Below are 23,561 nucleotides of genomic sequence, written 5' to 3'. Positions count from 1 at the left end.
AGAGCGAAAGGGGGAGGAATTTAGATCAGTGCAATGTAAACCTAGATCAAAAATGAAAGGTCTTGACTCCCACTGTTCTTATGTCAAATCATATTTGTCAAAACAAAAATTAGTGCTGAAATCTTGTTTGGAATAAAAATTAGGATGCAGTTTCTATGAAATATGATGAACATGTTAACTGTTGAGGCACAAAAGACTCCAGTTGTTACTGGTTATTTATCTTCACCTCTTGGGGTGCAGGCGATGCAGGGCAAAACAAGAACTGAAAACACTGAGATCCTTCTTCTGGTTATGCTGGCGCTGAAGGCTTCAAAAGATTGAACTGGCTTTGATTAAAATCAGTGCCTTGTTAAAACAGGAGTTTGAAAAGCGACCATCTCCGAGTGCTGCTTTTCTTGTTCTTTTTGGTTTTTTTTCTCATTGATAGTGCTTGGAGACCAGACTGAACTTTTGACATTTATCCAGAGATTTGTGCGAGAAGCCTGGGAGCTGGCTGAGACCACGTCACCAGACAGCTTCTGGGTAGTGGCATACTGTCGAGTTCTGGGGGAAATCTACACAGAGACTTTTTACATAGCTCAGGATAATCTTGGCAACAAAGTAACCTGTGAAAATCACTGCACAGTTTCTTGAAAAATATGCTTTGCAGCGATGATTTGCCAGTCCTCTCTGCACAGTGCTCTGGGTCGGGCAGAACAAGTGGTTGGGAGCCTGAAACTCCTGAGATAGGATCTGGCTTTAGACTAGAGCTCCCTGCCCACTCCGGACCTTAGTTTTCTTCTGCCAGCAAAAAAGCAGGAGGCATCTTCCTCCAATTTTAAAAAGAAACAGAGTTTAAATGAAGACAACTTGCTGGTTAGAGAAATAAAACGATTTAAAAATCCATATTCAGGCAAAGTGCTGCAGCACGATGACCAAAGTTTTAGCCTATTCTACTCAGTACCAGTTACAGCAAGACAAGAAACAAGAGTCAATAGACAGCAAGGCACATGCTACCCCTCTGACACTAAGCAAACAGCCCCTTGTGTACTGGCCTGTTGCCTAGTCAGCTGTTGTCTCACCATTTCCATCGATCACATTAGTTTATCCACCATTATCTGACCTGGTATTTCTGTCTCTGTTCATCCTAAGCACCTTGCACTAGCCATTCATCTCCCCTCTGGAATGGCATTGCTGACCACGCAAAAACATTCCCACCAGTTTATTTTTTAACTTTTCCTTTCATAATTGTCCTCTAGCATGGAAACCTTGCACTAGGTATCAGTACTGGAAGACAAACTCCAGTTCCAGAAGATATTCTCAGGTAGAAAGACAATCTGCTCACATTACAAGTAGGATGAGGACAGGGTTGGTACTATTTGTTCAGCTGACACAAATTAAACAGAAAATCCAAATGAAACTAGGAAACAGGTTACAAGCCTTTTCAGGAAGAAAGAAAATTTCTCAGTTAAGTCTTCACAATTTTATCATTACAACCTGGTCCTTCAGCTGCCTATGAATGGTACCTACATTCTGCAGATGAAGCCTGCAAAGCCAACACCACCAGACTTGAGTTACAGCCTTGCCACTGTGCCTTATTTATTGAGGTTTTCGTCTGTGAACCTGATAGCTGTAACACAGAGTAACTTCATTCCCTTTATTTAACGTAAACTAAACAAATTACATCTGAACAACAAGGTAGCAGCAGAGAGAGATAAAGGCGACAAAAAAGTAGTCCAAGAATTAGAAAAGATCTATTTCTTTTTTTATCAGCACATTCTCCTGCAGACTGGAAAAAAAAAAGTCCATTAACTTTTGAGCAACCTCATTTTTCTTTGCTTTCCAAATAAACCACTGCACCTACACTTCAGGGACTTCATCAGAAAACACTTCATATCCAAGGTTATTTTCCTGTCGTCTTCTTATTAATCTTCCTCATTCTCCTCTCCAGATATTGGTCAAAAGTCACACCCCGAATACTCTCCACCCCACATGTACTCCCCTGGTATACAGAGCAGGGGGTGACTACGCAGAAGAGCAGAACCCACCTTACAGAGCCCTTGGCTTCCAGCAGCTCACAGCCAGTTGCCGTGGGCAGCTCTGTCCTCTGCTCCCCTTCCAACCTCAGCTGTGAGCAGCCATTGATGGAGGTCTTGGGGCAACATGCTGGGCACTGCCGTGGCTTCCAGCTCACTAACTGCACTAGTTCTGGCTCGCTTCAGATTCTGCCTCTCCTTGGTGCTTGTCCTTACCTGCAGCAGGGGCAACACAATGGGGGGGTACTGTGCCAAGCCCCCGCAGATCCCAACAAACCAGCCTCCATCACCCCAAGATACAAACCACCCTTAATTTCAGTTTATGTTGACATGTCACACCTCATCTCTTCTACTTTGTGATTCCTGATAGATCTAGCTCTGGTAGCTGACAGAATGATGACCCTGCTTTGTAGGCTACCAACTGGCTACTAATCTCTTCATCTATCAATTATCTGATCCTGGAGATGCTAATTTTCTTGCAGTTCTGGAAGGAATACTTAGTGGATTCATCAGAAACCTATGCATTTTACTAGATGCAGGGCATCACTCAAGACAATGCCGAGATTACCTAAATCAACTCAAAACCTAGTGCTGTACACTGTAGGGTGGATAATGTCACACTTGCCCCACCTAAGGAAAGGTCAAAGTGCTGATCATTCCCTGAAAAGATGCTTAGAAACAAGAGAGCAACTAATCCTAGAGCACGTGGCTTGGAAGAAGCAAAGCCTATGGTATATTAGACTGTGCAAAGAGCCTAAAAGAGAACACCACCTTGAAAGAGCCATCTGCCAAATAAGGATGACCCACCGCCCACCTAAAGGCAAGGAATTTTGAAGACTGGCATTAAGAAGATGGCCCAAACATCTGGCCCACAAAATCGCTCAGTCTGTTCTTCATTGTCAACAGGAGCGATCTTTCGAGTTCACGGCAAGTGATAATGAATCACAGTTCCACCTGCACTACACAATGGGTGTTAGCATATGTGCTGCACAGTTTCTAGGTAAATCTGGCACCACAGAGAAGCATCTTGAAGTGTTGGCTTTTAGGCTGCTATGATCAAATTTAATACAGAATGTGTTCCAGCTGGGGAAGAAATAGCTTTTTTGGATTACAAACCACTCATGTTTTTCAAATATCAATTTCCCCTGAAGAATTAAGCCTATCATTCAAACTGAACTAGCAGTGGCAGCTCTCCCCTGAACAAGTGATGGGTGAGAGAGAAAAAGAGAGCTCATGCTCATTTAGGAATGTGGCAAAGTAGACTGTGTTTGGAGGAGATCAGGCTGGTGGGAACAGGTTAGCAATATTCTTATTATGCACTGGAAAAAAAAGAAAAGAAAGGTGTTAAGCATAAAAATGAATTGCTTGTCACAGTAACAGCCCTTCAGATAGTTACTTCCTTCAGTGGAAGGGAAGAAAAGATATATGATAAGCACCTATTGCCAACTGATTCTTAAGTATTTAATACTTGGCAGCAGCTCCCCAGTTTAATCCTCTTTTCCCCAGTTTATTCAACCATCTTTCATCATTTAGCGATCCTCCAACAACAGGCACTGTCCTGTCACTGCATGACTCCAAACCTCCTGGAGCTCAAATCAAACTGTTTCTATTTGAAAGTGTCATAGAGGAGGAAGCCATTTGACTGAGCCTCAGGAACACAATCCTTGATACAGAAGAGATACTGCAAATCCACACTGCACATGTATCCAATCCGTTTCCCATGACACACAGATTCTATTGCAGGCAGACTATGTCGGCTACAGAGAGCTCAGCAGAAAATTGAAAGCAATAATCATTCAAATGCTCCTTCGGGAAAGAGGTTTTCTCCTTTGTTTGGGCAACAGGGCTCAGATGTCAGTGAAGCAGAGGTAATTACTTCTGGCAAAGATAGGTAATTTGACAAGCAAGGAGTAATTCTGGGAGGAACAGTTCAAGAAGGTTAAGCAGAAGACAACAGCAGCAATACTGGTGGGGCAAAATACTGCTGGTCTCTCCTCTTCTAGATGTTTGAAATTAATTTTAGACTGGTTAAAGGTAATCTGATTATATACTATTTATTGCTCCTTCACATACCTCCTTGAGGACTTGCATCATTTCATGTGAGGGGTCCCAACAGGCCTATTAAAACAAACACACACATCCTACTGGCAACTATTATCCATGGACTCTGAGAGACACAGGTAACATTTAATGAGCAGAGACTGCTAATTCATCTTAGAATTCAAAGGAGAGATGCTTCATTATAATAATCAGGAAGAAGGTGCCCTTCTATCTTCCAAACACACTTCCCTAAAAGTGGCTGTGGCAGATGTGTTATGACAGCACAGGAGAGAGATGCAGCTTGTAACTCTAGGTGGCATTTTTCCCTCAGCAGATAAGATACACTCTGAAGGGGCTTTGCAGAACAGACAGTGCATTCTACTTTGGGTTATAAAACTGCTCATCCCTGACGTGGTTTTATCTACAGTCCAGACAAGCAAACATCACCTCCCATAGCGTGTTCACAGAAATGATCTGGTCCTTAACACAAGCCCAGGTTTGAGAGCAGAATTCAGAGATACAGGAATGAAACTACCCTTTGCCTCAAAATAAAGTTAATGGGATTAATTACGCTCTTTGGTATGCAACAGAATGTAGGAGCTGGGCCTGGACACCTGCTATCAATCCACTCAAGTTACTGCTCACGAGCTGAGCTAAGATGCCTAATAATCAACAATGAAAGAATCTAAATACATTTTATTTGTGAATGCAGTGGGTCAGGAGAATGCAAATGGTCCATTACCATGTCTCAGCTGATGAGCAGGAACACATTAAGCCATGGTAACTCCGTCACTTGGAACCATCTGTCCATACTCTTCCTTTTCTCTCCTGTATTGTTAAAAGTCACACCAACAAGACCCTGGCTGAAAGACTCCAAATGCTCTCCAGTACATTGCTTGACAGGATTAGATATCAAAATAATCTTAGCAAATTGGGAAAATAGTCTGAAATAACCAGGATGCAATTCAATAAGGACATACAACGTATTTCACCCTGAGGGAAGAAAAACGAACCACGAAGCATAAGGAATAAATGGCTAGACAGCACTTTGCAGAAAATGATACCGAGATCACAAATTCAGCTCAAATCAACAATGTTGTAATGTTGCAAAAAGGAGCAAACCCCCACCCCAGGATGGGTAAATAGCGTGTGTCACATGCAAGACATGAAAGGGCTCTTGCACTCCACTCTGCACTGGCAACCCTTCAGCCAGGACAGAGAGTTCACTTCAAGTAACATTTGGCTCATCTGGAGACTTCAGAGGGGAGCAACAGCACTGAGAAGAAGGCCATAGCATGTGACCTACAATTAAAGCTGGAAAGGTCTGAGGTTGCTCAGCCTTGAGGGGAGAAGACTGAAGGGAACTTGGCAACATTTTGCAAAGACACAAAGAGATGCTGCAAAGAGTAAGATGGTAAACCATTCTCCACATCCACAAGGAGAGGCCAAGAAGTCACAGCTTAACTTTCCACAGGAGAGTGAGGTCAGACACCAGTACAAGCTTTAAAACTGTAAAGCACTGAAGCAGAATGCCTACGATGACTTTCCAACATGGGGTAGCTTAGGGATGGCTTAAGAAGGGAAGGACTAAATGACTTCTCACTGTTCCTTTTTTATTCTGATTACTCACTAAGGTGAATGAGAATTGCAGGTCTCCAAAAAGCCCCATGAAGATGCCCCTTGGAGATGCACCAAAGTGATTCTGAGAAAAGGAAGTGCTACGTAAAATGCTTTCTGATGGCTCGATTCCCTGCAAACCCCCAAAGCTACCTTAGTGACAGAGTACATCACAGTTACAATTTTGGATGTACACAGAAGTCAGGAAATTAAAAATGCTGGTTCCCACAGCAACCAGGATGCAGCCTGCCAAGAGAGAAGGAATGTTCTAGCCTAGTCAAAAGGTGTTAATTTTAATGCCTGAAGGCGACTTCCACTTCCAGATGCCTGAAGAAGGCCTCAGTGAAGTCAATGAAAGCTCTCTGCTCTCACGTATGGGAAAAACTTGATCCTCAGTTTCTTTGTTTCTGAATTATATGCTCTTGCTTGCAGAACACAGCACAGATTTGAGTTTGAAAATTAAGATGAGAGACAGACAAATCAAGGCTGCTGTGAAGACCATTACAACGAATGCTGTCATCTTGGACCACACTACACTTTAGTATTTGCATAATTTGTGCTTTCCCATCCTCCAGCTCTGTGAAGAAATGATATCCCTATGTAATCGTGTATTCAGATAGAAGCACTGTGGCGAGAAATAGGCGTAACTTAGGTGTTCTTAATTGCATGTTTGTATCAGAGCAAGGATATTATGGGTATATTGAAATCGGTATGGAAACAACCTCTGCCTTTAGAAGTTTCTCTTGAAACACCTTCATTTTCCTGCACTGAGTTTTTTCTCCTTTCTTCTTTTGGAAGCTGCATACAAAGTGTATTAGGGTGCAGTAGATTTTTTGAGAATAAAACATCAGAAGAAGGATGAACAACTTTACTAAGTCCAAAAAAATCCTCCCTATTTTTCACACTGATGCCTCAAGCAAAGGCTAAGGGATTTTCTTGAACTTCCAAAAAATTCTCTCTAGAGACAAGAACAATCCTGAGAGGTTAAAAGAGAGGTTTTTTTAAAAGTATAAAGGTCTTCAAATGACAAATGCCTACCACAATATTCTGAACACACAGATCCAACCTTGAAACCAGTGACAAATCTGAAAGTTGACGTCCTATGGGATGATGTTAAACCTACTGATTAAGTGAGATAAGAGATTTCTCTTGTCCCAAAAAGCAGCAGAGATGAAAAAAAAAAAAAAAATCGGAAACAAGTACCTGGAGAAATTATAGAAAAGGAAATTCTGTAGCAGGAGCCATTTGAAATGCAATCTCCTGAAGGTGAATAGAAAAATGTCAAAATCTAACACTAATCCAGATGAATATCCAATGAGATACATAATGAAGGTGGCAAGAAACTTCAGCAGTAGCACAAAAAGAGATATGATAATGCAGTTAAGTTCTAAATGTGAAATCTAACACAGCAAAGCCAGTTCTGAACCTGCCTAATCTCTTCAGAAGTTTCAAGAGTGGAAAAGGAGTGAATTAAAAACAAAGAAGATAAGTGGGCTTTTTGCTACACAGTTTATATCTACCCATCTCCTCTGAATAAACAAGGAAAAGCTAAATACAGAGGGATAAAGATAGGAAAACCAGAAGTCTCAAGATACTTCCAACATAAAAAGGCATAGCTAAAAGTACATTTTTAAAATGTTCTTAACTTGCTCTGCCTTTTTACATGGTTTCTGGTAGTGCCTGTCTGCAGGTGGGTTTGTGTTTGCAGCAGCAATAACGCAAAGCATCTGATTGCAAATGGTGGCTAGAAGACAAATGGCCCTCAGCATTTCTAGAAGATATAATTCTGACCAAAGCAGAGGTATTTGTATAGTCAGGTGCTTCAAGGTTGGTATTCAACTCTGTATATTCTGTGTTGTTATCAAGTCGACACAGAGGGGTGCCATTAAGATCCTTGGAGTGGATGCTGGATGTTAGTTCAAGCCAGTTGGAAGTGCCAAACCTCCAACTCAGCTTTTGCTGTGGAGTTGCCACAACGCCTCCGTAATCCAGAGAAGAATCGGTGAGCAGTCCAACTACACCCACTCTCAGTTGGATGCCTTTTAATCACACGCTCAATATCTCTGAAGATTAGACAATTATTTCCGCATAATTAGTGTCCGGAATGAGGCACAAACAACATCCATAACGGGGTGATTAAAAAAAATAAAATAAAAAAAGAAGAAAAAAGCTTAAAGACTAGTTCACTGTATTTTGAAATACAGTCCCCAGAGTCTGAAAAAAGGGAAAAAAAATAGTTATAGCCTGGATTGTTCCCCTGTCTACATGGTAACGGGGCTGCTCATGCGTGGCTTGCTTCCTCCACACCGCTGTATGTTCTACTCCTCAGCATCTTGAAAACAGGTCTCAAAGAATGCTCTCTAGTCACAACATCTCAACAAAATTTTCTTTCTTTTTCTGCTTTCATTTGCTACTTTAATGGCTGTTTTTCTAATTTTTTTTTGTTTCCTTCTCCTCCATTTTGCTGTGCAAAGCAGTTCTGACAAATCCCAAGACACTCTCCTACTTTTAGGCCTCATTAAACTCAAAACTGTTCAGGGTCAATGGAAAGTTCATGAAACTCATGAGGAAGCCTGGGATGATTAATGCTTTTACACTGAGATAATGTGAAGTTTGCCTGGTTTCCTGCTAAAGACAGGCTCAGACCGAACCCTTGCTGTCCAATCTTTGCAGCTGTCCTATCTAAAGGGCTGAACGCAGAGAGACACTGGAACGTGCATCTGTGCTTTGCATCTTAGGCCAAGGCTGCTCTCCACTGAATTTTCTGAGTTTGCTTTTTGTTTTGCAAGATGTAAATCTCAGTTGAGGGGAGATTAATCTATTCAGTTCAAATAAATTCTTTTCAAGAATTCCTGCCACAATGGAGCTGATCAGGTCTAGCTCAGGCCCAGAATAAGGGCTTTGATAGCAAAAGTGTTTGAAGAAGGCCCTAGGCCACTATATGAGACACTAATAGTTTTTTTCCTGTTTAAACTTTTTAAATGAGTATTTCAAGCTGACAAGTTACTCACCTGTCAGCTGAGCCACTGTAATAAGCTTAAATCTCTCTGTGTGAGGTTTAGGGTTCAGTGGAGCCCTGATGTTTGAGGTAATGCTTGAAACAGCACATTTAAAGGAAGCCACCATTCTCAGCATGACCCAAGGTGAAAGCAGAGTGGGAACAGATCTCCTGCAGTATTAATGACAACCTTGGTGTCTGGAAGGAATGATCTTTGGCAGGTGGAAAGCAGGGGAAAAAAACCCTGTAACAGGGATAAATGTCAACTCTAACATGAATCACGCAACCAATCTCCAATGAGTTTGATATTTGGAGGATATCCTGATTCACTGCTTCCTGCTGACAGGAAATAAGTTTGTTGCTACAGATTTCCGTGACAGCAAAAGCCAACGTCAACTCAAAATGCCCTTCCTGAAAATAATATTAAACTGGGTTACATTATGCATAAAAAAAAGATGATGATGCCAGGGAGCAACAGTGTTCCAGCAACATCTTCATTACAATATATTTTTCTCTTTAAAGAGAGCCCATGGAGCCAACCATCTAATGTCATGTGCAATAGGCAGCAGGAATAATTTAGCATACAAATTCAGAGAGCAATTATTATTATTAGTAGTAGTATTGTTGTTGTTATTACTATTTTAATCACATAAAAGGACACTCCAGGGTTTTGTAATTTTGTGATCACAGGGAAAGAGACTCACAGGCAGAACAGAAAAGCTGTACCAAACGATTGCACAATTGGAGGTTACCATTTCTCTTCTGGTAGTTAGAATGTTGCTAAATTAGTATTTTCATCTAATTACTTTTCCCATGTTAAATATTCATACATCAACTCCTGGTGCTTCTAATTGAGGTGGGCACACTTCCTGCCTGCTTCATGGTTTCCTAGCTAAATCACTGATGAAGGAAGCAGCTATTTGGAAAATGTTTGGCTCAACAGGCAAGACTGGATGTTTGAAGAGACTAACTCTGGGACGTGGAGCCTTTTCTGTCCAGTTGGGCCCAGCACCTGAGGTGGTGATCAAAGAGCACTCTAGCTGCTGTTAAAAGTTCCTGTAAAAGGAGCTTGGTGGTGTAAGTCCAGTGGAGAGATGTTACTTGAATCTCCATCCAGATCAGACACTGGGCAGGTCACAGTGTCATAGTGCAGTGAGAAAGTCTGGTAAGATTGCACTGTATTTGCCAGGGAGAAAAAACCTGAAGGTTTCTGAATCTCAGGACTGTCAACTTGGTACTTTCTAGAAGCCTCTCTGTATATATTCACGTGGTCACTACTTTTCTTCCCCAGTCACTTCAAATCCTTTTTTTATCCTGGAGAGCCAAAATAGCACTATTTCCAGGCAGCTGAGACCAATGACCTCCTGTCTTCAAAACAGTCAGGACAGTTCAGGCCAAAGTCTGAGCTGAGTATACAAACACAGTCTAAGCAGCCACTGATCTTCCAAGAACTGTTACCCTGCCTGCACAGATAGCCCTGTGTATTATGTCACCAAGCAATCAAACATGGAACAACACAGAGGGCCCTACACAAAGATGAAGTCTAAACACCTTACATCTTTCAGATGCAGCTGCTGTCAGATCTTTGCCATCCAGTTCTGGTGACCCGGCTGTGTCCTAGACGTGACAGTTGTCACATGGATTCACATCAGATAAAGCTACAGACCCTCACAAAGATGCACAAATTCAGCATATGCTGAGAGAAGCAATGGCTGTGGCAAGCAATTCATAATTTTAGGTGCGATTTCAAGTGGGGAGAGAGGAAAAAAAGGGGGAAAACCTAGTTAAGGATTGTTATTTTTAGACTAAAATTAATATACTAATGTGCAGTTAGATGGTGAAAAATGACTGTCTAACAGCACAGCAAGGTTCCATATTTACTTGCTGTCACTGATTTCAGAGCAAATTGGCTCAGGTTATAAGTCAAAGAAGAATTCTTCTGCTGCCAGCACTGCACACTTCAAGAGATATCTGAAAATCAGGCTTCTTACCTTATCATTGTTAAAAGACTGCAATCAAAACGTAACTGACAATTCAGCTGATGCATGAGCAGAAATAGATGCCAGCTCACTCTCCCATAGCTAGAGAAACTCTGTAAAGCTAACAGGATTTTAAAAACATTTTGTCAGAAAAATAAGTGGCTATGACAGACCCAGGGAGCGGGCAGAATAATAATTCAGCTATCTAATGCTGGATATCACAGTGACAGGTGCATTTCAAGTGCTGCGCTACATCATATGGTTGCCCTCTCCAGCAGCCTCACTCCAAGGAATTCAACATGCTTTGCAAACATCAATTAATTTAATGCTTACAACACCAAAGACAGGAATGCTGAGATGCTGGGGTAAGAAGGGTTAAAATAACTAGATCAGCACTGGCAACAGAATACATACCTGCAGATCTCTAGCCTTCGCCCTTAGCCACAAGCCCAGCTGTGCCATTTTTCTTAAATAGTTCTAAAGAAGCATGTTTTGGGCTCGATTCTAACAGTGGCCAGATACTCTTCAGGTCTTCCTTGAGTTAGCTTAAGTGTGGAGAAAAATTTTGCAGATAATTCTGAAAACCCTGCAATTCTGCAGTCATTCACATTGGAACCTTGTGGTGCAGCTTTTATTCTAACATTCTAATCATCCTTCCACTCTAGTAGTGTGCTTTGCCCTTTTTCCATGGCATAATTCCCAGGGAAATCATCACACATCTGAAATGGCTGCAAGACTAAAACATGTTTACCCCTCTGGAGGGCATGGGATGGGATGTTTAGCATGGCACATCTTATCACAAGCATCACAGATGAATAAATAATGCTTAGGAAAGAACCACAGCTGTTGGGTTTAAGGAAAGGGCTTTCAAGTTGCAATGATTATAAATGACAGCAATCAGAAGACTTTTGTACAAATAAGCTACGTCCAGAACATCGGAGAATCTTGATGAAATTGATGCCCTAGGAATAGGATCTGGAGAGCATCAATCACAAGTAGGAACGTAAGACCAAGTCACCAGATCCAAGTCCAAGTGAGTGGGAACACTGTCTTCCAGTGTATGTAGCAGCCTAGCACTTACTTGGGTAGTGGGCAACTCTGACCTCTGGGTATGAAGTAGTACAGAAACTGTACACATACTCTCCCAGATGTGAGCTGCCACCTTCCAAGGCAGAGGAGAAAGGAAATTAACTAGGGTGGAGATACAGGAATTTTTCTGCCTGTGATTTTCCTGACATCGAGGCAGACATTGGGGAGGGATGCTAGCTCTTGGCTGTTATGAGAAGCAGAATGCTATGTAGGAGCAGAAGGTGAACATTTATTTTGTATTTCTACTTTGATTAGAGAGAGTATTTGATAAAAAGCAGCTCCCCCGCTTCTCCCAGGGTGAGGCTGCTAAACTGAAGGCTAGGCTACAAGTGAGCATCGCATCCACAGCAGGAAAATGTATCACCCTTCAAGAACTTGATTGCTTCTTATGCACACAAACATACTTGAAAATAGCCCCAAAGAGGTTCCTTCCCTCCCACATGGAAGCAGCTGCAGAGAAATCTCAGCTTAATATTGACACCTCCAGCCTGGAGAATACCCGATTTGCCTCCATTACATCTGTAGTTTGGAATAAAAAGATGCATGATGTGACAGGAGGGGGAATGGGCAACAAAGAAGATGATAAACAGTGCCCTGTTCTAATTTCTAAAAGTCTCTGAAGACAAGAGGGATAGAGGGCTGCAGCAATGGATTGCCTAATGCTTCTGTTCTTTACCAGCACAGTTAAAAGGAGGAAAAGCCTATTAAGAGGCTGAAATGTACCATGTAGCTTCTTTTCTGCAATTGTCTGCAAATCCTTGTGCTCCAAAGCATTTTCCTTGAGAGTGCTCACAGGCACACTACAAACTAGCATAAGTACTGCCAATTGTTTTAGCATGATAAATGCATTTAAAAGCTTTCAATATTTTTGTCTGTTTACAGGCATGCTCCTTGAGGAATTTTGACAAGCTTGCCAGAATGGAAAAGTTGCAAAATGCTTAACTTAGTGCTGAAGTTAATGAAAATTCTCAAGTAAGAAACCTGGGTATTCTTGGGGCATTGAAAGAGGAAGACAAATGATGGACAAACTTAAATCACTGCTCCTGACAGAGCAAGACTGGGCAAGAGCAGTGGCTGGTCATATACAGCTTGTGCTAGTACGAGGCACATTGCCAAAACTGCTTCCTCCAGATACCCCAGCAATCGTTAACACAGCTTCCATGCAACTTACAGTATTGCACAACCAGATGTCAGTTAACTCTCCTGGTACTTCTGCAGGAACTAAAGAGACAAGTGCCTCATTTGGGGCAATAAAAGGACTTGACGGTGGCACCACAAGCGGAACACCAAGGTTTCTCCCCATGCTGTGGCTAAACTAAAGCCAGCCCTTCCTCTGCCATCTCCATCAGGGCCACCTGCCCTTGTAATCCAGAAGCCAAACAGGGCTGCTGCTCTTCAAGGTTTTGGCCATCCTAGAATACACATGATGCTATTTCCACCTTCAAACCTTTACTTCCACACACATCTCACAGCTCTCCAAGGATAATGAGGCCTGCGTAGGAGGCTGTACTCAGTCTCCACACAAAGCAGTAGATCTCCACATCTACGGTCTGAAAGATCACACCCATGTCATGTACTTGATATAAAGAAGGACTGGGACACCTGGAAAGTGCAAAAACAGGAATGGGAGCATTTCTTCAAACTGTATTAGTCCAATCCCTTTGCCCTGAGGAAATAAAGCTTGCAGATAATTTGCCCACTGAGGAACCCTATTCCACCCTAATCTGGGTGAGGGACTCTGGGACATAATCTCTGCAAAACAGACTCTTGCGGAAAGAAGCCAAGACACCTTTGTACAGCAAGTATTCCCCAAGGACAGGTGGGAAAGAGCTGCTAAAGCAGATTCTGCTGGCCTTCTCACCACGGCACAACCTCTGCAGGCAAGGCCAAGCTAGGGCAGAGTGAGCAGAGCAGTGAAATGCTTTGAGTGCAAATGAAGAAAAAAAGACAATTTATATCCCCAAAAGTCAACAAGTATCCCACCAGAATGAGCAGGGGAATAGCACTGAAATTATGTAAGTGGCTCACATAAAAAAAGGTAATCTGCTAAAGAGTAAAATTATACAAGCCAGTAAGCAGACAGTATAAAGAGCCTTTAATATTGATTTACTCACTCAATATTTCATGGAATTCACATCTTGCTCAACAGTGGAGCAATGAGAGAGAAAATGCTCGGTTTGGTCATGTCCTGACGTCTACAAGCTTAGAAAAATAGCATCGTCAGGTTTGGACTGATATCATGTTTTAATAAAGACACTGGTTGGTTTTAGCATTGTTCTCAGACACGTTTGGTGCTAGATCTGTACGCAGAGGTGATACAGGCTGGGCATTGAGAGATGCCTCTAGGAATGAGATTCTCAGTAATGGGGTATGGGTAGGTAACCCCTAGGACCTGTGTTGAAAATCTTTCTTCATAAGAATGGAAAGAGATCAAAGCTGTTACAGATACCTCACTGCACTGCAGAGAAAGGAACTGACATGGACATGACATGACCTTAAAAAAATTCAACAAAATTGCACTAAAATTGATTCAGAACTCACCAAACATGTTACCGATGTGGCCGTTCTTAGTCAACGGTCGCAGTTCATTTTTTCCAAGTGCATATTGTTTGTAGTTATCCCAAGCGAATTTCATCATCTGTAAAAAGGAAAATTGAATGAAAGTGCTTAACAGAACCGAAAGTTTTCTGAACTTCAGCTCTGGGAATGAACGGGAGTTTCCCATTCACTGCTAAATCCAGCAACCAATGGCCCATTAATTATAGAACCTTAATTTGCACTGAACACTTAGGAATGGGGCTGCATTCAGCAGTTTGCTAAAGTCTCAAACTCATCGCTCCTGGTGCAGAACTTGGGACTGGCACATATCAGAAGTACCACAGTATCCAACACACTGAGATGCCACGTTTCCCCTGGGCTGTGCAAACCAAGTGGGAATTTTGGAAGGACGTCTCCATCTCTGAATTTCTGACCTTTTTCACAGAATATCAGTATTTCAGCATAGTAATTAAAATGGGCTAAAAATGCAAGGCCAAAACTCATATATCCCTAAGTATAGAGATGTTACCTTTTGAGTTTTCACATTTCTTTACGATAGTGATAAAGAAACTTGATCAAACTGCAAAACCACCCACCATCTGCCCGCCTTGCAGCAGTTACACATGCAACTTTGGCAAAGCAGCACCATGGAGGTGTACAATGCACTTAATACTGTGGTGAGCAAAGGAAGAAATTGGTCTTTGTTTAAGGACTGCACAGAAATTTGCTTTCTATTAATTAACAGAATACAATCATAAAGGAGAAAGGGGAAATCCATGACATTTTGATATCTTCCTAACAAAACTCAAAAGTGCTTTCTTAAGAGAGTCCTGCAGGGTGATTTCTGAGAAGCCCATTCCAACTCAAACAATTCCTTTTGGGACATTTAAACTGTCCTGCCCGGGCTCAGCACATTAACCTTTCCCTGAGGACTGCAAAGCAGCATGTTTGTGCAAGTTCCAATACACACACACCACCACAGCTTTTTCTGTCCTCCTGCCCCTTTGGCTCCAGCTGGTAGGAAAAATTAAACCTACAAATATCCTCTCTTCAGCTAGGAGAGACTAGGACTTGTCAGCTTCTAAGGAGTGCCTTAAATAAAGCCCCCTTTTATAATCCACACAGCTTGGCTCTGAGCAGTTTCAGCCCCAGCATCACAGTGACCTGTACATTCTTTGATTCAATCCCTGGAAAAAAGTCAGATAACAAAGGGGAAGAAAGCAGCTCCAGAGAATCGACAATATTCTCCACTGCCGCTCAACAAAGATAAGAGTCTTCTAAAATGCTTCACTCAAACAAGACATTTGAGAGAAAATGACAGTTTAAAACAAATCATTCCTCCACAGAGTGCCCCTGTCTAGTGTCTGCAACAGCATTTACTGCTCTATTTCAGGATCAGAATATGCAGGTTACTTTGGTCTGAAATGCCTACTGTCATTTCAGTTCCTACTTTTGTCCTTCCCTCCAGCTGTGTGTTTCACAAACCCAACATTGCAAGCCTCTGGCCGTATCCTCCTTAATTAGCACACATACACAAAAAGCCACATCACCAGATTTCCTCCCCCTGCTTTTTAAACATCAGGCTTCCAAAGTAAAGTTTCAGAGAGCTGGTCATATGGACAAGGATAAACATTTGCTGAACTGATTGATAACACTCAGACTCCAACACCACCAGAGGAAAGAATGTTGGACAAACAAATAAAGTCAACTTGGGTTTTAAAAACTCAGTGTGGGATGAATTAGTCACTGGAGTGCTCTGCTCCAAGGAAACTAAATAATGACCAGGGAAAAGAAAAAAAGAAAAAAAGAAAAAAAGAAAAAAGAAAAAAGAAAAAAGGAAAAAGGAAAAAGGAAAAAAGAAAAAAGAAAAAAAAGAAAAAAGAAAAAAAAAGAAAAAAAGAAAAAAAGAAAACCCTCCACAAAACTCACTCAGACATGCCTCAATTATATGACTTGGGGTGTTCATTTTATTTTCACTGGATCCCTGGTTTTTTCTTCAGTGGCAGCTTTATTCTAAATGGGAAGTTCTCATTCTTCATGAACGTAACAGGGCAAATCTTTGAAGAACTCCTGACTCTCTCTAATGGTACCAATCAAATGCTTTTATGTCTCAGAGCTTGATCCTGAAGTTTACTGCAGGAAAGATGGTGTTTCCATAAAGACAGCTTTCCCACAGTGAGCGACAGGGCTCATGCACTAGAAAGGAAACAGCTAGGCAATCTATTCGGCTCATTTCTCTTCTAAATCAGAGCTGAGAAAGGAGGACCCACCCTCCTGGCACACAGAGAGCCTAAACATGGAGAGGATGTGGAAATGACTCTATTTAGTTGCATAAAACTCCTAACGTTGTAATTCTGAACCAGCTTCATTTTAAGCTGAGTATGAAATCTAAAGTTATTTCCTTCCCTCCACTTTTTTAACCCCTCCATTTCAGAAGGTCCGATGTTTCTTCTTCAAAGCATGCGAGATCTCTGCCGCACTCCTGCAAATGACTGTCTGGGACCCAGAGTTCGCCGACACCTCTATCACAGGCAAGAAAACTACCCTGGGTTTCCCTCCAACAGCTGCTTATGTCCTACAAGGGAAATCTCCTCCTCTCCTTCTGTCTTCTCACACAAGGAGGGACTACGTGAGGCCTGCTGACAGACTCCCTGAAGTGACTCACTTCACACAGGACTCCCAAGTGCTATTTGAATAAATACTTTTATTCTTAATTTGCCTATTCAACCATTTAAGCTGCATTTGTCACGGTGTTGCAGAAAGTTCCACTACAAAATGATTTCTTAGGCTGTGCTGGCTGCAGTGTCTTAAACTCTCCTTCTGTGTTCTGTCCTGAGCTGATAATCAGGCAGACAGAGGATGGATGAGATTGGATATGCTGCCTCGTCATACTAAAGGGCTGTCAGTTTTCCTTTACGTGAACAGAATTCTGCTCGCTGCTTTTAAACCCTGTATATTTGGGAGGCAAGATGCATAATGTGGTACCCTTTCCTCTTCCAAGATCAAGCTTTCCTCTCTCTAATGATGGGTCCAAAAGCAGCAACTGGAAAAGTTTAAAAGCCAAAAGCATCTGCGCCGTTCTGCCCATTCTGGCTTTCTGCAGCTGTCTTTCCAATCCAAATTTAGCAGTTCAACTTTCAAACCACTAAAGAGATTCATCAAGTTTCTAAAAGTGGGGACTCCACATTTATATACCGTACAGAGGACTGAGATGGAGCTTTCAGAAGCTGTCTCTGACAGAGGTTCCAAATGCCAAGCTGAAACACAAGAGGATGTAGCTGAGAGGTGCAAAATGGAAATTTGCATAGTGAGGTGTTTAAGTCCACTTTCTGATGAGACACCAAGGTTAGAAGTGAATATTTGATGCCATTCTAGTCATGACAAATCACAATAAGTCAGCATTAACATTATGCCATTTTAGATTTGAAAAATGGCACCAGAACCACAAAAATTATGGAAATAGATCTGTAATTTCAGATTTTGTTCTTACCAGTATGCCATCTGCCATCTAATAGACAATTATCTATTTGGCCTGGAAATTCTAATCACCCTGGATTTCAGCTGATTTATAGCAGAGACTTCCAAATTTACAATTGAATTTGTCAGATTGCTCTTTCTTTCCTATAATCTGTAAGTCACTTTTTACTTTCTAGATTTTCAGCTACCCAGCTAGACGATTATATATGAAAATCAACTACAAGTAACTAAACTGAATCCTGAAAACCCACACCATCACTTTCATCATTTAGGCCATTACCTTTTCTTGTGCTTTGCTCCATCCAAACCCAAAAAAGATCTTGCTCTCAAGCCCATGTGTATTCCATATGGGCAGCAGCCTGCAGCCACACAGAGCCAGGCACTGAATGTAGTCCGGCACCGAGCTGTTTGCTGGTTCAGGGTCTTCAACTACGTCTTTGCAGGTTCACAACACTGCAGTATTTAGATTGCACAAAACCAGTGTAGAACAAGCCTAGCTTAAAACTGCTTTCAGTGCATTTTTTATTTGATGAATGGAAATATTTTTATTTAGAAGTCAGCTTTGTAAGTACTCTCCTTTAAAATACTGAGCCAAACACTAAATGTTTTTGTCCCTTCAAATACTGCAGGAGGAAATCATACAAGTATTTAATGTTTTCACTGATACCCCAAGCTTCACCATCTGCTAGACCTAACAAGCACACCATAACAGCACCTACTCGGCTACCACAGCTTTGCCCATTCTCTCATTTCCATTTGCTCTTGACATGTCTTAACAAGAACTCTTATGTTTTCTAAGATCAAATATGCCAAATCACATAGTAAAAATCACCACTCCACACTCAGTAAATAAAAGCATCAACAAAGCTGATAATACCCCCTCCTCCTGGCACACACTACATGACATACTACAGGAGGGCACCACAGCTCCTCGGTCTGGCAGTGCTTTTATGATGCCACCCAGGCTGTAATATGGGAGATACTTAACAGCTGGGATTTACAGCTTCTACCCATTTGTACTACAGTCTTGATTTTCAGAGTGCCACCACTTTACTGATTTTCAGGGAACCTGAGGTTATGGAACATCATACCTCAGTGGAAAGGCAGTCGGGAAGAATTCAGAACAAAAAGGCGTTTAGCGAGTTCTGTGATCCAGATAATGAAGAAACAGGGCTCAGAATAAAAACTTGACCAAGGAAGTGTTTTCACTCTGAAGAGATGTGCAAATCTGATGTCCTTTAATATATGTAATAACTAAACCACTGAAAATCCCTGGGTTTATGTACTTGCAAAAAGCAGAGAGATGAGAGTTAAAAAAAAAAAAAGAAAAAAAATCCCTCACACTGTCACTTGCCCTCCTTTTGTTAGCAGGGAAGATTTCAAAATGCAGAGCATTCCCAAACAGCTATTTGATTAGTTTTATCCATCTAGGCTGGGATAATTAGTAATGCTTAAAAGATGAAATCTAAATATACCAACCAATCAGACCCTTTCAAGAACTTCCAAGGAACATTACACAAAGCCATTATCTTCACAAGATAACCACTTTTGTGGCTCTTTAGCCTCCTTTCTTCAACTCCCCTTCAAATATTTAACTATTAAGCTATCTAAGAAATTTCTGGTTTGGGTTTTCGAAAAGAAAAAAAGAAAGAAAAAGCAAAAAAAAAAAAGCATGTAGTTTTCAATATTTCTTTCCCTATTGTATTTCTTACTTGGTTTTTCCCACCTCAAATTACCAGACAGGTTTCTCTTCCTTTCTCTGCAGCTGGAGGAAGATTAGTTGTCATATCAGTCTCAAAACTAGGACCTGTTCTTTCCCATCTCTAACCTTCTTGCTACCCCAAAATAGCCCTGTTCCAGTTTGGATTTTTAACCTGCAATATAATGCCATATATTTTCCCCAGCTGTGTAAAAAATAATTCGCCAGATGACAAGATGCAGAGAAAAAGAAGAACCTACTGTCAGTCCTGCAGACAGAAGAAAAAGTCTGCCTGAACACATCAGGATAAGCCATTTATATTTGGAATAATGGATGGGGTTTTTTTTCTAATCAGACTTGCATACACTTGTATAATTCAGGATTGACTGTGGGAAAGGTAATGAAACAGTACCATGTTTATTATCCATTGCTGTTTCTAATATTATCACATGGAGATATAAATATCCATACAAACACCATGGCAGAATGTTATAAAAAGGCTAGAATTTATTTGAAAATCTTTAATATAAAGCTGAGCAACTTCTCAGGGTGCTTCTTTGGGACATCATCCTTAGAAATGTTTTTACATAATAGCAAAATAATAACAAAAAAGCTGCGTGTTAATGCCAGTTGATTGAAAGGTTCCATTTAGGCAGACACTAATATCCACAGGCTTTTACTTTACGGGTTTAAAAGCCTGTAACTCGCAGAACAGATAGTGCTTCAGCACATGAAAGACGTTACCAAGCAACCCACAGAAACAGACACCAACATTGATAATCCATTCTAAAGTAATTACATTTTATAATTAAAGATTACAGTAAATTCAATAGATCCCAACAGGAACTTGAGCAATTTAGAGACATGCTAGCTAACCTGCTTGTTTTATAGCATCCATGTTAGCTTCCGTCTTTGAATAAAACATTAAGCGAATTGCAGAGATTTTCATTTAATAGGCCTTCAAACAACTGATAAACATTACAGAGTCTCACCTTGGTAAGTGTTAATCTAACATCACCCCATTTCTCTAACTTTAAATAAAGTATCATTCTTCTTTCAACTGATGGTAAAGGGGTGACTGTCAGTAAAACCTGAGTCTGTAACCACAAAATGAAAGCCCTGGCAAAATCAAGTGAACACAATCTCTTTGACTCCAACAGCTTTCTGTTCCTGACCCTTCTCATACACCTGCCGGGCAACTTCCACTACTGTGTGCCTCAGCTTATCCATTTACAACACAGACCTCATCCTGTTCTTCTAAGAGCACTAGGCATGATAAATAACCAAAGTGTATTAAACAGTGTGGGACTGAGTTCACTTGGTGAATTTGTGCTCGACATTCTCTCACCTAGTGATCTTGCAGACCCAGAGTCATTTTCCACGAGATGGCAGTGGCAGATTCAGGGTCAAAACTCAACGCCTGTCTATGTGCACGTGGCGTCAGTGATGACTTAATATGGCAGCGAGAAGTGCATGTACTTGGGCAAGGTCCCTGCCTCAGGAGAGTATAAATTATTCTGCTGCAGCTGCATCAACACAGTGACATACCTCTTAGTCAAAGAGATGATCAGTGCGAGTGAACACTTGGGATTATACGCACAACCGTAATGAGGCAGAGGTTGATTAGCCTCCCAGATAACACAAGACGGATTCCTGTTGCAAACCCACTTCCTCAAGAGCAAATTTCTGCAAATACACCCTTTGGAATGACACCCAAAGCTCAGGAAAGCCTCAGCTCCTTGACAGCTGCCTTTTTGCCACTGTTCTACTCAATTTTTCCTTAAATACAAGATAAAGGCTTGTGTTTCCACACCCAAAGCACCAGCCCCAGTACTCAACTCCTCCCATGTGCTCTGGCTCTTTGTAACGAATTCTAAAACAAAATTTCAAACCTTGTCAGCCTACTGACTGTAAATACATCAGCTGATTTTTTAGTGGTAGATGGTAGATAGATACTTTGAATTACTTGCTCATGTTGCTTTATCTAGAAGTAAATATAACAGAGTAATTCAAACAACAGGTGAGTGGGGCTTTGCTTCAGATTTTTGTGGCGAAGTCTTGGTAGCTTGTTTTCAAACATGCATAGATGTGTTTTTATTACATCAGTTACTATGACAGCTCACTCTCTCTTGCACAAGAGCCAAAGACACAGCAGACCACTGCTCAGAAAACTGATCTCCATCATTGGAAGCAATGGAGGAACTCTTTATGAAGTTAGAAGAAATCACCTTCCATCATACAGCTGCAAGGCACCTTCCAGAAAGATGCAATAAAAAAAAAGTTTCAACTTCTGCTTGCTGTTCCCAGACAGACGGTCCAGCTGAGTAAAGGAGAGCTATTCAGCTCAGATCTGCAGAGGTAAGCACACTCTTCCCACCACAATCAGGAAAAAACAGGACTAGAAGCCTGATTTGCACTGGGGGAACAGAAAAAAACACCAGCACAGAGTAGTCCAAGGTCATTAGTGTTAGTGACAAGGACAGAAATAGAACTCAAGAGTCTTCCTGACTCACAGCCCCTGCTAGGAAAGCTGAATGGGAAAAAGAACAGCTCAAAACACAATTAAACTAACTCCTAATTAAATTCCTAATGCAACTAGATTTAACCGTGTCAAGAGGGGGGGGAAAAAAAAAAATCCTTCGATAGGACTATCTCAGGCATCAAGACCCAGCTGGATCCAGCTGCATCTAAATCAGGAAACATGTCAGCAAGAGCAGTTGATTTTGCAGTTAGTTTCTTAATGAGATGCTAGACTGTAAGAGGACGACAATGGTTTGGAGAACAAATTTGCAAGTCTAGACCAAAGCACAGGGTGATTTAGTAGAGATGAGAAAAGCTGTAGTCTCATCTCCTTCGCTTCCCAGAATCAAAGCTTGCAGAAAATTCTAATAGAAATAAAAGGTATTTGTGTTCTCAGCCACCCTAATGCTGTCAGCTTCGTATTTCCTCCGAGCCTCTATCACTGATCAAACATATGGTATTCCAGAGCATGACCGAAGCTGATGCTGTACAACAAGGCCAGAAATAAAAACGATGAAGATTCTTCTTGTCCTAAGCTTGTTACCTCTAACTGCTATTCAAGCACTTGCTGTCATGAGATTTAGAGAATATGCACAAAAAGGCAATCCATGATGTCCAGTTTGCACCCAGGCGTCTTAGCCAGAGGAACTGACCCTATTAAATTTGAGGGATGATTTCTTCCATAGATGGATATTCAAAAGGTAATTTGGCGTGCTGAAAAAAAATTGGGGTCAGTGTTGAAGAGAAAATCTAACTGTAGCTTGTGTGATGCAGATGAAAGTGAAGATGTTGTGCCAGCAAACATACAGAAAGCGAATAGTGAGATACAGATAAAAATTGAAGAGGGGACACTTTAAGAAAGATGAGCTTAAAACCACAGGAATAATTATGATCTCCCTTGTTATTACTACAGAATGAAGGCAGAAGTAGCTCTTTGAGCAACATCTGTAAGTATGAGAAAATCAGAAAAGAAATTTAAGGTCCTTATAAAACATTGGGTGTTTTTTTGATACTGTGCAGAATTTAAACTTAGCTCTGGTTTACTTCTTCCATGCATTCAGATTTCCCATCCAAACCAGATTTCTTAAATGGAAATTTAAGTTGTGAGTATATATCTCTAGCACTTAAAAGTGCTTTCAAAGTAGAAGATATCAGAACATGTCCAAGTAACAATGAAAGATAGGAAATTAAGCTCTTTTTGTAAAATATTGGAATACTAGATAGTAATATTCTAATATTAGAATATTAGATACTTAGAAGTATTAAAATATACCTATGAACTACATTACACTGTGCTATGCTTTACCATGATGCTAGTTTCAGGAATTACTGTATGTGCTACACTTTGGAAGTGAAAAGGTACCTTATATCCAAATACATACATAAAGACTTTCACGCACAAAGAGGCATATCAAGCAAATATTTTCCCCAACACTCCTGCAATGTCACAAATCATTACCTTTACATCCTAATGTAATGGTTCACTTCACAAGATTACTTTTGCTAACAAAGTTGCATATTAGGAGATGTCTGTCAAACACACAACAACTCTTTCTACAGCTACTGCCAGGGCTTGCATGCACAAAGGA

General features: G+C 41.1%; 1 protein-coding gene across 5 annotated transcripts in view; it reads right to left on the bottom strand.

The window, feature by feature from the left end:
* Positions 1–23,561, bottom strand: part of MAN1C1 (mannosidase alpha class 1C member 1) — a 68,614-nt gene that overhangs the window by 31,290 nt on the left and 13,763 nt on the right. For 3 of the 5 annotated variants that reach the window (XM_075047480.1, XM_075047479.1, XM_075047481.1), the window contains one exon: positions 14,280–14,376. In XM_075047480.1, the coding sequence (XP_074903581.1) occupies positions 14,280–14,376 (97 nt within the window). Of the gene's footprint in view, positions 1–4,088; positions 4,107–12,909; positions 12,929–14,279; positions 14,377–23,561 lie in introns of those variants that run through there. The other 2 variants (XM_075047483.1, XM_075047482.1) reach the window with 2 other exon arrangements.

Source organism: Buteo buteo, chromosome 16 (genome assembly GCF_964188355.1).
Source record: "Buteo buteo chromosome 16, bButBut1.hap1.1, whole genome shotgun sequence".
Classification (NCBI taxonomy): domain Eukaryota; kingdom Metazoa; phylum Chordata; class Aves; order Accipitriformes; family Accipitridae; genus Buteo; species Buteo buteo.
Note: the sequence above shows the minus strand (reverse complement) of the source record. Positions and strands in the feature narration are given on the sequence as shown.